At 41.0% G+C, this 18841-nt stretch overlaps 1 protein-coding gene across 1 annotated transcript in view; it reads left to right on the top strand.

Moving 5' to 3' along the window:
* kcnk9 (potassium channel, subfamily K, member 9) overlaps positions 1–17472 on the top strand; it is a 40779-nt gene extending 23307 nt beyond the window's left edge. The window contains exon 2 of the mRNA XM_008285904.1: positions 16589–17472. Within this exon, the coding sequence (XP_008284126.1) occupies positions 16589–17472 (884 nt within the window). The remainder of the gene's footprint in view (positions 1–16588) is intronic.
* Positions 17473–18841: the final 1369 nt, after the last annotated feature.

The following is an 18841-nucleotide window of genomic DNA, read 5'->3' as shown; positions in this document are numbered from 1 at the left end:
TTTTCCTTATTTTACACAAAGCTCAGGTTTCAAAACATGCTGTCTGTCAACCTCCGCTTAATGCTTACATGAGTGAACAGTGATGGTGATATTCTTGCCAGTATACAGGGTACTGAGTAGCTGTGTTTCAGTGACAGAGAAATAATGGCAAATCGAGTTTCAGGGTGTAAACTGTACCGTGTAACATGGTGTAGAACCTCAGTCTTCAGCGATGAAGCAGAAATCCTTACACCTCTCACCCATAATTGTCAGCTAAAACAAGTTAGCCTCCCTGCACAGCACTAACTCACAGTGTTTACTTTATCGACAGTTAATCAACATTTTCTTTGTTCATTGGTGAAATTATTTTTAAGTTAGAGTATCTGTTTCTGGAAATTGCTTTTTGCTTTCGATTACCTCTGTCATATTAATCTGGCAGCTCTCTCTCACTGCTAACTGCCGTTTAAAAAGATATTGTGTTTTACTGTAAACTGAAAGGATCCAAAGCAGATGGAGTCGTTTTCACTACATGTAGCCCAGAAAAACTATGTGATCAGTGTGGAACGTGATCAACTGAGGCAAAGTCAACTTCACAGAATAATTAGGATAATTCTGGTAATTACAATTTTTGTTTTATTTTAATAGCTTTACTGTTGTACTTATCGTAGATCTACTGTGTATTGTTATCCTTTATATATATATATAAACCGTGCTGAATCTGAGCTGACTCACTGGACTCAGAAATACTTCAAGCACAACATTCAACAAGTAAAAGTAATTTTACTGTTCAGGAATGCAAGTAAATTAAACTATAATTTGACATCTTAATCAAGAAATAATAATGTGCTGTACTATTTTTCCCATTTTTTTTGTAAAACAGTACATTTGAAAATTTCTAGATAACAATAATAATTATATTTTAGCATTAAAAACATCATTTTAGTTAAAGAGCTTCCACATACTGGTGTATTAACCATTACAGAAACATTAAAAGATGATTTTGGTAATTACCAGTGCTGTTAATTTAGGGCAGCTGTGGCATAAACCTTACAATGCGTGGTGGTCTAATACATTTGTTAGGCACTCTATATATATATTTGTCTAAGCCAAGATTTACACAATCTAAAAGACCTCTCTGTTGAACATAGAAGCTTCAGTTTGAATCCTCAGTAATAACAAAGTGGACATCAAAGCTGCACATAGCACATTGAGCTCCTACCAACAGGCCTGTCTGTGGTCATTTTTGTACCCAAGGAGAACATTTTACAGCAAGTCAGTCTGATAACAGAACAAAGTTTACCGTGTGCGGCCTTACTTATCACGAGGACTACGGTAGCATACAAAACAGTGGTGACGAACCAAACGTCAATCTAAAAAAGAGCCCGAGGTTTCAGTTCTCAGGTTTCACTCATTAATTCACTCTTCAGAACAAATCATACATTTTTGACCTCAGTAATCTCCCAAACCAATCCTTGTGTTAAGGTGGCCCGCTGTGAATCTCAAATGATCACTTCAGCTCAACATTTCATAGCAAACTCCTCTAGCTGCGTTCATCACTGGAGGTGTTGTAGTAGCTCACTCACAGTCTGAGATCGAGGACAGACACAAACAGTCTTCAGAGGGGGGGGACTTCAAAGACAGCTCACAGCATGCATTTAAAAAGGAGAAAATTAGTGAAACATCCTTTCAGATGAAATATGGAATTATGATTTGCCTTGAAGGTTGCAGGAGCATGAGTCACCTTTGTTAATGCTCGTCTCCCCTGTGGTGTTTTATCAGTGAAATTACTCCCAGGCAGCATTGTGCTGGAAGCTGAAGGGAAAAACAGAAGATTGAAGAGCCGGGTTACAATGACTATCTGATAAGGTGGTTGTTGATTAGTAGTTTCCAGGAGATAGGTTGGCCTCTGAGTCCCCTTTGTTTGAAAGCATGCGTGTGACTGAATGCATATGAGACAGACAGAGTCTGAGGAAGTTAAACAGGGAGCTGGAGATCTGAGTGGAGACAGCACCTCTGATTCCCCTCAGATGCTTTTGTTATTATAACCCGTCACCGCTGTGATCAAGAATAGAACTTTTTAAACCCAAGTGTACGTACAGCAGAGGTCAAAATTAAACAGAGAGCGAAGAATCGTCTCCCTGGTGGAGGATGAAAGATTATATTGGAATCACTTTTGTCCGGTGATGCTGAGCTAATCTCCCCCAGTTCTGCAGCATGTGTCTGCTAAGTAGGCTTTACCACGACCACCTATACATACCTGAGAGAAGCTGGCGTTTTTGAGCTTCAGCTTTGCAAGAGACATGACGAGCACAGAGATCAACAAAAGAAAGAACAATAAATAATTCAGCCAGAACTTGAAACTGCGCACCATAACTGAGATTCTGAGCAAAAGTGGAGGTGATAACCTCAGACACTGTTGATCTGTGGATATCGGTTGCATGCTCCAGTAGATTAGCTGCAGCTCAGGCCACACTGAGAACCTAGCTTGAGCGTGTTTCCTTGTTCGGACAGGATCTGGCTGACGAGGAGAAAGATGCATGTGGTGTATGTGGTGCAGGAAGTGTCATCGATGACGTCGATATCAAGCAAACAAACATGTTATTTATTGAAGCAATGGAATCAAACAACACTGGCAACATGGCGTCCAACATACAGTCAGTAAGAATATTGAGAATATACATCAGGTTTAAAACAGTCCCCTTCAGTGTACATTACATGATGTGTGTCTGGTGTCTACACCGTGTGGACTCAGCAAGTCTTCAGATCCTATATTTACATAAAAATATCACAGTGTGATAGTCCTGCTCTTACTATTTACAAAATACACTGTGAACCTTACCTAAACCTCCTAAAGACTAAAGACTGTTGATTCAGCCACACGTATTGGACTTTTAATCATGATTTTGTGATTTGTGTCAACATGAAACTTAAAACAGAGTGGTGACAAATTAAGGAAACCAGATGAACGACTCAGAGTGCAAATCAGTACGAAGCTGTTCTGGCCGATTGCTTTTATCCTGTCATGAAACATTTCTATGGAAGGGGTCTCTGTGACGGCCCGTGGCCACCAGGTGTGTGTCTTGGACCCAAAACGAAAGGGAGACGGGAAATGAAGGGAGGAACAGGTTTATTTGTAGGAAAACTAGGGAGTGAGGGGCACCAGGAGGCAGGTGAGGAATCCGGGGTTGGTACTCAGGTTGCGGTGGTGGTGCAGGAGGGGGTTTTCTGTGCTGGGGTGGTGTGGAGAGTTTTCCGTGCTGGGGTGGTGTGGAGGTTTTTCCGTGAAGGTGCTTGTGTAAAGGTGAGAACCCGACTCGTGATGCCGTGGAAGGGGAAGCTGGAGTGAATGGCGGACGGCTGGGCGCCGGAGCCGGCGGAGAGGACGCTGGAGAAACACAGAAAGAATATCCAAATTACTCAAAAATGGTTAGCAGAGAACACAAAACCTTGGAAACGCTGCTACGACCTGACTGTACCACTAGTGAGGTATCACAATCATCTGGCACCGGAGTCTTGTGAAGCAGAGGCTTTTGGGCTGTCTGCAGATTGAGCTGATGAGCCACAGTTGTGCGACAGCGTCCTCCTCCGATCGGCCCCGCCCAGCCTGAAATAGAAAAGCCAAAACACAGAAAAGACAGGAATCCAAAAAACACAAAGTTTAACTCTGTTGTGGTCTCAACCAGCTCCTGAAAAACAGGCTAGGAAGCTACTAGTTTTTTCCCTTTGTTTACCTGCTAGATGTTAAATTTTCTGCTGTTAAATGCTCAATAGGAAACTTTTAGTTTATGTGTCAGAGCAGTTTTTTCACACAAACACTGTTCTTCAGCTGGGAAAGCTGTTGTCATATGTACATGTCACATGGTTATATGACTTTTTGTTAGTGTCATCCATCCATCCATTATCTATACAACGCTTAATCCTCACTAGGATCGCGGGGGGCTGGAGCCTATCATTTAGAGACAGACAACCAAGCACACTCACATTCACACCTACGGACAATTTAGAATCACCAATTAACCTCAACGTGTTTTTGAACTGTGGGAGGAAGCTGGAGAACCCGGAGAGAACCCACGCTGCATGGGGAGAACATGCAAACTCCACGCAGAAAGATCCCGGGTGTCCTAACCGGGACACAAGTATAAGATCATCTATGTAGTAAATTTGTGCCTGAATCGTTAATTAAAGTGCTGCTCGAGCAATACTTTAATTTACAAACAAAATGAAGTCCAGTTTTAGCCTAGTTTGATGTGGAAATACTCACTGGATTGTCCCCTCAGACAAAGACAATTAAACGTTCTTTAGAAACCCGACAGTCTGTCAGTGCCATTCATGTTTCTGCTTGTTGCTGCTACACACTGCTGTTCCTCCCTCTGCTGTACCAGCTCCTGCTTTTCCTGCTTCCTCATTACCATACTTGACGATGCCATCTCTTGCCTTGAGCGTTCATGTACCCCATTTCTGTGTGACGTGTGTCTGTTGGCTTCTGTTCTCTGTGGCCTTAGGGAGTTGTTTGTTGCGCTGCCTGCTGAATCCGGCACTGCTGTTCAGATTCATCAGGGAACACACTCATGAGGAGAGACTGCTTCACAAAATAACAGTGTCGCCATTCATGGAATAAACGAAGCTACATCCTCTGATGCCGGTGTCACTGAGAGAATTACAGTCAGGATAGACGCAGCAGGACTTACTTATGAGATGGATTACATACCCTGTATACATAGGCTCTACCTCAAGATTTAAGGAATCTCAATTTCTCAGAGGAGCTGCAGCATCTAACTTCCACAGGCAATACAGAGGATTACCAGCTCTATTGTTCGGCCTACTCAGCTTCTAGCTCACACTTCCTCTTTATATACCGTCTACCTGTCTCCTCAAGAAAAATGGAGCTCGCCGGAGCAAACAGCCGATTCTGAGCAAACAGATTATTCAGGGACTACAAATTTGAGGCAGAACTTTTCCTTATTGTAAGTGGACTCTGCAAAGGTCCGCTTGTGTTTCCTAATCCATGTGGTTTTCTGCTTGGCAGACAAAGACAAAGCGTCTCTACACACACAGAATTCATTCTTGCATATTTATCCCTAATTGCTGGTGCCGGCAGTCGTGTACTGATGCTGTGACCTTGACAGCATCTCTAACTTCACTTCCTCACAGGAAATTCTTCAATACGTATGCAGGCAGCCTGGAGTTTTGATATGTTGGAGCAACACAGCAGTTTGGCAATAAAATAGTTGGCTCGTAAATTCTCTCATGTGATCTGTCTATTTTTGGTGTTTGCGTTAAAATTACTCTGATTTGTCAGATACTTTAGGAATGTTGAATCTGTGTGTCTCAGCAAACTGAGACTTTTATCGTACGTGGGTTCTTTTCTATTTGTTGCACTCATTGTTGTCTCGTCTAAGTCATAAAGGCATAAATAATAGATTATAATAGAAGTAATGTGACAGAAATAGTGTAGCAAAAACAAAAGGTCAAAAACACAAGAGACTGCAGTTCACATCCAGTATCAAACCAACAGCCAAACGGTTTCTTTAAAAAATTACCTGCTAGCCTTAAAGCATAGACTGTATAAAAGATGGACGTAGCTGCCGTGACGTCACCTGTTGGTTTCTGCACTGACAAAATGAAGCCAGGGTTTTGCTACTTCCTGGTTGACATCTTGGATTTTTGGAGCCAGTGACGCAAAAATCGTGGGAGGGGGGCGGAGCCATAGGAGCAGCGATTGGTCAGACGGATTGAGAGGCGGGCCCTCTCTGCCCGCCCACATTTACCGCCTTCTGCTCGCTTCGTCTGTATGGTCGCTGCCGACTGTCAATCAAGCCAGCCACGCCCCTTGCCCCGCAAAATGTTGACGATTTTTAAAAAATTCAGTATTGATTTATTTTCAGATTGGCCACCTGATCTCTGGATTTGACTATGAACACTAATAAGAAAAAAATCCTGAGCTGGAGGAATGCAGTATTTCGTGATCTGTTTTTCTTCCTTAGTGGTACCCAAAGCGCTTTACAATGTGTTTCTCATTGACCCACATCTTCATGCACCATCGGTGACAGAGCTGCCGTGCAAATCGAAAGAGAATCATCACTCCTCTCTTCAGGTTTCTTCAGTTCTGTTGAGCCTTTTAACATCTTTCAGCTCATTGTTTCGGTTTCATAACCCACCCTTTAGTTGGGTTTCAGTCCCACAGTTTAAAATTGTTCCTCGCTGCAGCAGGAACCTGCTTTTAGTAAAAATGCAAACCTCCTGTTTTCTACTGTACAGCAAACATCAGGAAACATGAAACAAGCTGTTTGTCGAAAATTTAGCAGCTAAAGAGCCATGTGTTTCCTGAGGAGCTGGTAGAGACCAAAAATGATCTAAAAAGAAATAAATCATTTGACTTTGGATCATTAGGTGGCTTTAAACTTCACTTTAAATGAACATGTTGTGTCTGGTATCATTTTGTAAATCGCTAACTGCAGGCTAACATGCTAACCAGAACAGCTTGCGAGATCCTAATCTGCATCCAAGAAGCCAGACTTTTAGAAAACAATGAGTGTGATTGAGACACCTGACATTGGAGATGAAAACCGAACCTTGATTCATCGTAAAAACATATTATTTAGGTTAGGTTTTGTACCACCATGTCAACATACATCTAAACATGTTGAGACTATTTGTGGAAAAAGATGTCAAGACAAATGTTGGGTGTTTCCAGGAAAGTTTGAGGCTTTAGAAAAACTATACTTTCTTTATGACAAACAAATTGCAATGTCCTTCAAAGTTACAGCAGTAGTTGAGAACATAACAGGAGTGATTGAAGCCCTTTCTTCTCCATCTTTTCCCCTTTTAAGTTTGACTCTTTGTACTCCATGCAGCACGCTTTGTTTGCTTAGCCATATTTCCAATACATGTGAACTCCTTTTCTCTTTATTTTCTTCCAAATAAACTTCCAGAGCCAGAGGATTTTCCACTGGAGCATCCTTACACTCATAAGTAATTTATATTTTGAGCCATTTTTTTTAGATAATCATCGACAGCAGCAAAAGAAGCATGAAACATATGTTGAATGCCAACTTTAAGGTGAATCTGTGTTTTTTTTTGTCGGTGTGTTTTATGCTACTCTCTGCCATTCTGCGCTCATTGTAAGTCTCTGAATAAGAGCATTGCACAAAACACTTAAAATGTAAATGTGATCTTTCTATGCTGCTGGCAGGCTTCTCTGATATTGGTGGAATTGCCTCTTTGCCAGCGTAGAATTGTACGTTTGACATTTTTCCCTTAACAATGGAGTTAAGAAGACTAGCAGCTGAAAGACCATAACCATTATGGTACCATAACAAAGTGGGATTGTGGGGAGACTTAGTGTTTCAAAACCTGCTGATAATGGAAGGTTCCGTGCCTGTAGTAGGTAACCATGGTTTTCCCACTTCCCAGACACATTAAGCTCCGGTCGGTGACGTGGTGGAGACTCAGGCAGAGAGCTGAACAAGGTGTTCTCACCTCTGTGCTCCCTGCTCTTCTTGACCTTCATTAAAATGCCATGGCCTGTAGCAATTAATGCCACGGGGGCACCTGAAATAATACAAGGCAGATTAACCCGCGGATCAAACGAGCAAAAGGCGTTGGTTTAAGCAACTGCTCGACACTTGTAGAGTAACTATCCGGTCTCTGTGTGTGGGTGCTAATGAGGGACTACCTTGATAGTGTTATGAATTATGGATGATACGTATTATATAACCTGCTACGTGTGAAAATAAATGAAAACCACAGGGAGACTACTCTGCTGCAGTCTGTGATAAAGTGATGTGTTTAGAAGATCAAGTGTTTAGTGGATATCGACTATGGTTCTCCTGTATTAGTGCCATATACTGTTTTCCACATTAATAATTTATGCTCCTTGTGCAGTTAAAAATAGATGCTCTTATTTCTAGTATGATAGTACAAGTTTGGTTTAAAACATTTAAAAAGTAAAACAAAGTGGCGTTATCTCGACTATCTGGAAATGAAAATAAATGGCATAAAATTTCAAGTTAAATATCCAATTTTCACCTTCTGTTAAACCTGCAGGACAGAACTTTAGTCTCCTACCTCTGGAAATAAGACTAAATACACAAACACTGTTGCCCTGCTGGATTTTTACTCGTTAGGTTGCTGTTATCATGATGGGAAATAACTAGTTAGAATCACTAGTGGTGCACCAGTGCAGAATGTCACCCCAGAAACTGGATTTTAAATCCCAGTACACTGCAAAATACAGACGCTGACAAGCTTAATCAGCACTTTGTCAACATGTTTGGCTTAAAAAAATTAACTAATGTTTATATGTAACTCAGTCCAGCTTCAATAATAGGAAGGAAAGAATGTAGGAATAAATAGGACTCAAACAAAACAAGCTAAAATATTAAAGCTGCTCAACATAATATTTTTACTACAGCATCAGACTAAATCTACAATATAAAGTGAAATAAGTAGCTTGCAATGACACGTCTACAGATTTATTTTTATTTTCAGTCCTTTACCAGCGTTAATATTGTGTTTCTTTCCGTGCTGCGCTGAGCCTTTTAGCATCTTTCAGCTAATGGTTTTGTTTTAAGGGCCACGGTGCTGCTATTTTAATTCATCAGCCTTGTTTACAGCCACAACAAGCATCTGTTTAAGTTAAAAAAAAACAAAAAAAGACAGCAACTAGCTGGTGTCATGTATCTAAAGATATATATTATTTTCGTGGAGACCAATAAAATGCTAAAAGGCGAATAAATATGGAACATTTATGAGGTGGACACAAACACAACTCAAAATAAATGGTAATGGCATCATGCCTGCTGCTGCTGCTGCTGCTGTTAACACTTTCGCACTTTCACAAGATATTATATCAGTCCTATGTTGTAGCTTTTCTGCTGCCCCCAAGTCATACATTTTATGTTTATCTATTAATGCACCTTCAGACAACAGAAGCAGGAATGGTCACGGGTGACCTTAAAGATCTTTAAAATACATCTTCTCTGTCAGATTTTTATTATCAGCATCAGGTTCCTATGTTAAGGAAGCCGAGAGCGGTCATGGCTGCACATTTTTTTAAACGGCATTTTCCCGAGATAACAACATAATTATCTCGTTATCTCGAGAAAACGGCGTTCGTTTTCTCGAGATAACGACATAATTATCCCATTGACAGTTTCGACTGTCACTTCAGCCTTCATCAGAAGTTGTCGGACTTCCTGGTGTCACGTATCTTATATAGACAGCTGACCGGGAACTCCGACATGACGTGTCATGAGAACAGCTGACCGGGCACGACAACTTACAATGAAGCGCTCGTGCCCGGTCTCGTCTGTCCTCCGGCCCCCCGCTGGTGACTGAGGATGGAATCCCAGGTGTGTGGGAGGTCCCACACACCTGGGATTCCATCCTGGACCGGGCACGAGCGGGCAAACACAAACACCAGTTATCTCATTTTCACGAGAAAACAATTCTTGTTATCTCGAGATAACGAGATAATTAACTTGTTATCTCGAGAAAACGGCGAAGAAAGAACAGTAGCGGAAAACGACCGCTCTCGGCTTCCGTACTATGTAAACACATTGTTGTCGACCAATATTTTATTGTTTTACACGAGAGATTTCTGACTTTTCTCTCCTCACTCACCTATTGCTAGTCAAGACAATCAGATGACAGTCGGTTTATCGTTAAACTTTTAGTCATCACGAAATATATGCCAGGATGTTTTTTCCTAAACTCCAACTTTTGTCTCTTATTTATTCATGAATATTTAACGTTACAGGCTTCATAGGTCTCAGTTGCTTTAAAGATTAATGTTGAATCACTATAGGTAGCAGATGAGAGGCTGCGGGATCTTTGTGTCTGTCCTTTAAAAGAAACTCTTTCAAGGTGTGGACTGTTGGATAATTCATTAAGCCACTCAATGAGAGTGGGACGTTCCCTTTTCGTGCAGCGCAGGAAAAAAAATGTAATATTTATGATATAATAATAGAATGATATAATAATTGGATTTAGGCTGTGTCAATTGTGAGTTTGAGCAACAATGAGTCACGCTCACTCACACAGACCTGTGGAGCTCACGGTGTGGGTGTGGGCAGACGTTCAAAATAAGTCATAGTAAAGTGGACTACAGATAAACAAAGGCTGAGTCATGCAATTGATGATGAAAGCTGCCTTAGTATTTATAAATGTATAAAACATTCGAAGTGCTTTGGATGTGGCTGCGGATCGCCACGGGGGGGTCGGGTGCATTTATGCGGTTATAGATTGAATTTTAAGAAAAAGACATTAGCATTTTGTTTGAAGGATTATGTGCATCTCTTCATTTATGTGTTTTTAATGAAGCAATATACATCTTGGGGTAGAATCTGTTTAATATTCTGCATTTTTCAACAGCAATCATCTCACTTCTAATCACAATAACAGTCAGTTGGCCACTATTTTTGGTCCAGACTGAAAATCAGCATCACTATTTGACAGATTGGCGTGAAATCATACAGACAACTATGTGAGCTTTGATGATTCTGTGGCTTTCCCTCTAGTGTCACCATGAGGCTGGCGTTTTTTGGATGGATTGCCATGACCTACACGGTATAGGCATTTGACATATAGCGCTAGCAGCAGGTCACAGTCTTTAGTTATCAAGTAAAATATGTCGTTAATTTTTGATTGAATCAGAATGAAATTCTCATAGATGTCCATCGAATTCTACTCACTTGTGCTCCCCTGACTCTTCCTTATTGTCGCTTTGAGGTTAATATTATAACTAGGTTTTGAACAAAATGTAGCACAGAATTTTACCAAATTTTAGGAAAAATCACGAGTTAATGTCCAATTCTATCCACTACTATTATGCAAATTTAGAGCTGAGTTATCAATAAACACCTTGTGGCCTGAATTCTCCAGTCAGCTGCCTTTCAACCGCTGCAGAAGCAAACGGTGCAACTGCCAGTCAAACCCAACCTGCAACCTCAGGGTCTTAAAAATGAAGCTGATTTAGAAGCACCAAAAACTGCAGTTCCTTGCTTGACCACTTGAGGCGACTTCCAAAAATGAATCAGTCCCTATAGACTTCTATGTTAGAATGTCTAACTTTACAGCATAAATAAACATGTTTAAGAGTCTGGTTAAAAAAAAGGTTTTGGTCTCTATAGCTACTATTCTCATTGATAACTACTGTACGGGGATGAATTTTTACATGACTCACCTGTTAAAATTGTATTAAGGTTTAAAGTTAAGACATAATTAAGGACGTGTCTGCTTTGAGGACAGTAGATGGTCGACCTCAGCTCCACTCACATTTCACCACTTAGTTAATTTTTGGATTAGCTGGGAGTTGAACGGAGAATAACACTTTTTAGCTGAACTACAAGAATGCCTGCCATGGTTTTTGGTAAATGTTCACCTGACACTGCCATCATGATGTCAATTTACATTTGTCTGTTGTTGATCAATAACCTTCCAACAGTTTGAGTTGTATGTTACTTAGCAAATACAAATACACTATACTAGGATTTTCAGCGTGGTTAACATCATACAAGTAAACATGAGCATGGCTGCATATTGACCTGTTAGGAAGCCTTAACGAGCTGCATGGCTGCTGATCGTTAGACTAATTTAATTGTAACTGGGGTTGCAGAAGGAGATTGTGGCATCAAAGTGTATTGAGCTACAGTTTTTACCTCCTCCTACTCCAAATGATACTTACACTATTTTCAGAAGGCACCTTTGTGTAGACGTGTTATCACACTTCCCACTCTGGTTTGTTCAAACATTTGAAGAGTGACTCAACAGATGTGCAGTGATACAGAAAAACTTGTTCAAACTGAAATATTCTGAGAGAAGCTGCTGCTGCACCAAGTTCAGGCTCACATTAGGACACACAGAAAACGTTTTCTCTTTAACAGATGTCCAGCGGAATTATTTTTAATTCACTTTTGACTGCCGGGCTTATGAAGCAATGCCGTAAAGTACCGTAAATTACAAAATGTGTCGGCTTTATTAAAGCAATCAATTGTTAGATTGTTTATTATAATCCGACCACCTTAAATTTGAAGACGTTCTGAGGCCCAGAAGGATTTCTGCTGAAGGAAAATCTGCTTAGAAGATAATTTCTCAAAGATGTTTTGTGAGTGTCCCCACATCAGATTTACATTTGGGCATACAAGGCAAATTTACAGCATCTCAATTAATGGATTGTGAGCTCTTCTCTGTTGAAGACACTTTGTGTTTCTGGCTGATAAGACTGGTGTGGTTTTACAAACAAATCTCGCCTGCTGCAGCTTGTTGGAGAACACAAAATATTTCACATATCTTCTTTTCCTCTTCAGGAGTCCTGCAGAAAATAACCCTCCATTTTCAAAATGTGTCCTATTATGTAATGTTTGAGTGACCGGGCCTCTCATGTGCTTTTATCGTTCATTAAAGAATGTGATTCTTTTTCCGCCGCACTACACACGGCGCTGTACACAAACACACGCGTTCACCTGTGCATACATGAGCACAAAAGCACCTGTGCATGGCAGGGCTCTGTGTGGCAGAGCAAATATGTCTGTTCCCAAGACAACAGCAGATAATAGAGTCATTATAACAGGACAAACAGATTACACAGTGCAGCGCTGCAGCAGAAACCACACATCCCATCAACGGCATCAAAGAAATACTTTAAGAGGCTTGCCAGAAAAAAAAAAAGGCGATTTATGATCCAATTGAATTTTTCTTCTTCTTCTACTTACTTAGAAGTCGTTTTTGGAGCGTTTGTGATCTATAGAGACTGTGCGTCTGCAGAGAAGGAAGACAAAAACATCTTATTGTCTCATATCAATCGATGAGAGGCAGCACCTAAGTGAGTAATATTTGATACGATAAATGTCACAGACAGTTACTTTTACAAGTTAATGTCAGATCTGTAGGCCTGCAGGTCATCCCTCTGAATCCCCGTGAATCCCTCCTAATCAACTCATATTTATTGCTTCGGGAATGTAAAGACACTGATGAATGTTGAGAGCTAAAACTGACAGCACCTTTTGTTTTCCTTCCTCTGTTATCACTTCTACACTCCAGATGTCACAATGCCACCAACCGCCGTCACATGGACGCTTCACCGCTCGTCCCCGTAGCTTTAAACCTTAAAGAAGAGAACTGCAAATAAGGGACGCATACAAGCGTAGTGACCCTGCAGTTGTTGAATTGATACCTAATACACTCCGCTGTGAGGAGAGCCTGCTGAGAGAAAGCTCAAATGACCAAACAGAAACAGCTCTTGGTTGGTGTAACGTCCTCGAGTGTAAAACATAATGTTGAAAGATTATCTGCATTCCAGATTTGTGCTAATCTGTCGCGTCGTAGCGCAAATCAAATGAAAGCTGTCACTTCTTCCCAGCTGCCACTGTAATTCATTATGTCCTAATTACTCGCCGAGAACAAATTTAAGCAATAAGAATCAATATCAATTAATTTGCTAATTTCGAGCTCGATGGGAGGAAGACAGATGGCTCGGTATACAAATCTGTCCTGAGATGTAATTATAATTGCCTAACACTTTTGGGATGCCACAAGCATGTTGCTGCATCGTACACGTGATCGCTCTTTTGTCTTTTAAATAGATTTTTTTTCCTCCTGCATGAATAAGAACACATTTGTTGAAGAAGTACTTTCTATTAAGTGCTCATATCTGCTGTATGGATTTTCCAAATTTGTAGCATATTTAATTTATTTCCTCACCATTAATATTTCTGTCTGTGCTGAGATTAATGTGAGATTTCTGTGTTTTAGACATTTTTAATAAGATTGTTCCTTTTTGTTGATAGAAGCTGTTCTGCCTTTGTACAAACGTAGAACTAATATGCTCATCGCTGCTCATTGTTCGGAGAATTCAATCGTTTGTAGTCAGCACACACACCAGCGACACATCCTACACACACTCCAAACTACAAGGGCTGAATTTTTAAATCAGCATTGCTGCAAATGTTCCGTGCATTTCAAAGCTAACACCTATACTTTTATCTGTTTTAAAGATTTTCACAAGTCCACCGTAGGGTTTTTAGGTTTTATTCAGGCAGCCCAGAGAGTCTCATTCATCACTGAGATTTGCGTGGAATGGTGCAGATTTATTTAGGAAGCATTTCGACAAGAAACAACAACAACAAAATAATAATTTGCAGAGTTCCCATCTCATAGTCTTCATCAGAGTTTTATCAGATGGTATCACGGGATTTAAAATGGCTCTTCAGTCACAGATAACAACAGGCAGTTGTGCAGTTTCTGCAGAAGGAGACAGATTATAACTCTGGGTGCTGCTCATCCTATATATATATATTTGGATCCTCAGCTATATTTCCAAGGTCAAGAATGACTGATCACTCTCAAGCATTTTATTTTTATGGATTCTGTGTGTTTGTACCCACCAGTACATTTGCATTAACTTTATCTCCACTGTGTAAGTAAGAAGGTGCACGATAAGTTGTAGGAGGGCGGCAAAACAAAAATGAAAGCATATTTTGAAAATAACAAATAAAGTAAACTGTACATGACTTGAGTAATGATTAAATTCACTTTGGATTTTCGAAGAGGAAAACTGCCCAGGTCTCTGTGGTACTCAGTGATGTCACTGCTGTGCTGTTCTTGGTACTGTCATGTGACGCATCGCTGCTGTACGAGGTGTGAGGAATCAACACCTGCAGTCGCTCTTAATTACCACTAACATTTTGCATTTTTTTTCCTTTAGGTTCAGAGGCAAGAAGGACGAGTAAGATTACCGTGTGCATCGACATGTTTAGTCATGAGGAAAAGAGTTCGATTTTCCCAACTCGTCCATTTGCTTCCTTGCTGGTGAATAGGTGCCAGATTTCTCCGACAGATTCTGCTGTGAATTAGGCAGTCTGTTTAATGCCAGTGCTTGGCCGGAGATATGATCTGCAATTGTTCTTTTCCTGCCGATACTGACAAGGCTGAAGTGGAAACGGATCCTTTTGTCGCTTTTATTGTATCGTGGAGAGGTTCTGTCGCTGCCTCAAGATGCAGAAGTAAAATGACGCTTACTTCAGGTGTACATGTTGGAGTTTTAGTCAGGCGGGAAGAAGTTTTCAAAATAGGTTTACTTGCAAAACAATGGAATGCATGCTGGGAAATTTGATGATAAACTTTTTGGTTTAGGAAAGTTAAAGCTGCTTAATTGCTCTTTGGTTTTGTTTTGCTTTGCATTGTTTTTTGGAGAGCCTACGGGGGGCAGTTGGGGCTGCAGATTGTGCAAACAATAGCTCATTGACACATTAGAATTCATTTAGAGTTGCAAACTCCAAAATTCACTCTTTTCTTCTTCTTCTTCTTTTTTTTTTTTGGTGTGTTTTGGTCTAAACCAACCCTTGAGGGAAGTTTATTTTTTATTTTTTGGCTGTTACGTACTCCCCTTGGCTAACCTGCTAGCCACTAACTTGACCAGAAAAGTAGTGAACAGTGGATACCTGGGAAAACCAACACAATGAGCTAAAAGAAGCTAAAAAAGGTCTGTAAATCAGAGGCAGAGTTCAATGAACTGTTACATGAAAAATGATGACAGTGCAGCTTTAAATTCATTTCTAATTTTAAAAAAAATCTCTTTAACTGTGATGTGGCAATTAGTTCCCAAAAATATTTAACCCTGCATTTTAAACCTTGACAAAACAACACGTTACTGACATGAGATGTTCTTTAAAGACTACTGATGAATCCTCAGGCCAGGAACACATTTTACATGCAAATATAAGCGTTCTGGTAGCTCGTGTTTTCTCTGTTTTTTTGTTGTTGAGTGCATAACTAAACATATACTCCGGTGGGTGGAAAGCCATATGGGAAAACACAGAATCAATATTTGAGAACGCAAAACACAGAACTTGTTCAGGACATACAAAAATAAATAAATAAAAAGTGGCGTACAGTACAACCAAAAATATGATGTCTCTGTTGGAAGGCAGTAGTTGAAGTGGTACACATGCCAACGAATGGTGGGTGTTTCTTGGCCATGGTTTTGGTGTTTAATACTCACAGTTATGGGTTGTGGTAGAGGAGAGATAATCAATAAGACACTCTTTTCCAAAGCCCTGCATATTCGAGTGCAGTCGGTTTCATTCATACTGTAATCTCTGAAGCAGCTTTGTAAATAACCTGCAATGCTCATAAAATCATCTAAAAAATTAAATTGAATACAGCATATGAATCCTATTGTTAGGCCCACAGGTTGATTTCCAAAAGTCTTTTTGTGTGTGAGTCAGCAGCTTGTGGTCTAAAGATAAAGTCTAATTAAGCTAAAAGCTTCACTGGCTCCCCCATGACTCTTTTCCAATCCCTTCTCCAAACTCTTTTACCTCACCGGAAACTTCTGACTAATTGGACGCCCCTCCCGCCATAATCTTTGAGCCCAAATAAGATTAATGAGCAGACACATTTCTGTGGCATGCACCCATTCAATACCTCTTTTGGCAACGCTCGCACACTCTTAGGGAGATTTCTTGCTTGGTCATGTTTGTAAACAAAAGCTGATCAGGGGCTTTTTGAGTAGCGGGTACCGTCGCGCCGGTGGCTTCCTGAGCGCCCAGCACTTTAGCTAAATCTTTCCGCATCACTAATTTCTGCTGTCTGTCTGCTCTATTTTCAGGGTACGGGCATGCAGCGCCGGGGACCGACGCAGGGAAGGCCTTTTGCATGTTTTATGCCGTCCTGGGAATCCCTTTGACTCTCGTTATGTTCCAAAGTCTGGGTGAGAGGATGAACACTTTTGTCAAGTACCTCCTGAAACGTATCAAGAAGTGCTGCGGCATGAGCATCACCGACGTGTCCATGGAGAACATGGTGACCGTGGGATTTTTCTCCTGCATCGGCACACTGTGCATCGGCGCCGCTGCCTTCTCCCATTACGAGGACTGGAGCTTCTTCCAGTCTTACTATTACTGCTTCATCACATTAACAACTATAGGCTTTGGGGACTTTGTGGCCCTTCAAAAGAACCGGGCCCTCCAGAAGAAGCCCCTGTATGTGGCCTTTAGCTTCATGTATATCCTGGTGGGCCTGACGGTCATCGGGGCCTTCCTCAACCTGGTGGTGCTCCGTTTCCTGACTATGAACAGTGAGGACGAGCGGCGGGATGCCGAGGAGCGGGCTTCACTCGCTGGCAATCGAAACAGCATGATCATCCACATCCAAGATGAATCGCTGCAGCGGGGCCGGCGGCGACGTGAGCCATACCGGGCAGAAGTGACTGATTTGCAGTCAGTGTGCTCCTGTATGCACTACCACTCGCATGACTTCGGCAGCTCTGGGGGAGGGATGGGAGGCCTGGGCTGTGCCTTCTCCCATCAGAACTCATTCAGCTCGCAGCTGAATCCCAATCAGTACTTTCACTCGGTGTCCTACAGGATCGAGGAGATCTCGCCCAGCACCTTGAAAAACAGCTTCTTCCCTTCGCCCATCAGCTCGGTGTCTCCGGGTCTTCACAGCTTCACAGACAGTCACCAGCTCATGAGGAGAAGGAAATCTATCTAAACCCCGACACTCACTGGACAAATGAGTTTCCATGTTTTATACACAAGGTCAAACATTTCCAATGCTGCTCCTTACCAAATCTTGTTTCAGCACTTTTTTGTTTTTTTCCCGGTTTGGTTGTATGTAATATAAGTATTCTTGGGAACAGATAAAGAACACTACGCAGAACAGCAAGCGTGGACACAATGGGATGCAAAGCATGAAGCATGGATGTCTATTTTTTCAAGAGATTGCTCCATTTGAAAAAAACAAAAAGAAAAAAAAAACACTACACAGACTACAAGACCTTCCTTATTACAGATTTACACGACAGAATTGATATATTAACTTTGGTTACATGCCAAATGATGCACACTGGGGAAATGCTATTTTTCAAAGGGAGTATGCTTGTTTCACCTTAACCTGAAGAAACATTTACCGTTATGTACTATTCCATTGCCTCACTGCAGACAGAGAATTTAAAATGACTTAAAAAGCATCAGGTATTGTTTTCTATAAGCAATCATGTATTTCAACGGTTTCGCCACACATCAAGCCAAAATATTGTCGCCAATATTAGCATGTGCATTAGATGTCATTTAATAGTATGCCATGGGTTTCTGTGACATTGTTAAGCCTGTTTTCAGAGCAGCGGTGTGAAGGGCGTCAGTTTGTCTTTGCCTCAAAGGATCATGCTGCTGTTATTGATATTTCCCCCTCCACCCTTCATCTAGAAAGACCAGATCTGGCTAAAAAGCTTTAATTTCACCCACAGCCGTTTTAAGTTCATATTGACCAAAATGGGGAAAGAAAAAAAACCAACACCCTCCCCACTACGCTGTTAAACAGATTTTCCAGTTTTCGATTGTGTATTTTTCTCCCACTGACATTCATATTGAATATGAGTTCAATTAAAGTGCACCGGCTTCTCTCAGCATTGACTATTTTGCACAGATATTTAGCAATTATTTAGGGATTACTGTAAAAAAAAAAAAGGCAGAGACACACACAGAGACTTTTTTTTTTTTTCATTAAGACTTGCCTTAATGGACCAGAATGCAATGCAGTCAATATGTGTTAGAAAGTGGTCAGTCAGGGACACATTATCCAGCAAATAATTGTTAATATGGATTCAGCACATGTTTAGACTTTTAGTCCTTATTACGAGTCAACTTCCAAAGACGGACGGATCCTACAATTCCCATGATGCAACCCAACAGCTTCTTTCATCTGACTCTTGCTGCCTGCTAATTGCTACGACTACAAACACAGGCTTTTGATTAATAAAAGATAAGTTTAAAGCTCAAGTAAGTTAACCCTGATGACATCTGCCGGGTTGTTTTTCTGATGATGGGCAGCTCCAACAGACCAAGCGGCGGCACTCTGTCAT

The sequence above is a fragment of the Stegastes partitus genome, unplaced genomic scaffold (assembly GCF_000690725.1).
Source record: "Stegastes partitus isolate 25-593 unplaced genomic scaffold, Stegastes_partitus-1.0.2 Scaffold422, whole genome shotgun sequence".
In the NCBI taxonomy this organism is placed as follows: Eukaryota; Metazoa; Chordata; class Actinopteri; family Pomacentridae; genus Stegastes; species Stegastes partitus.
This window is presented reverse-complemented; position numbering and strand designations above follow the sequence as displayed.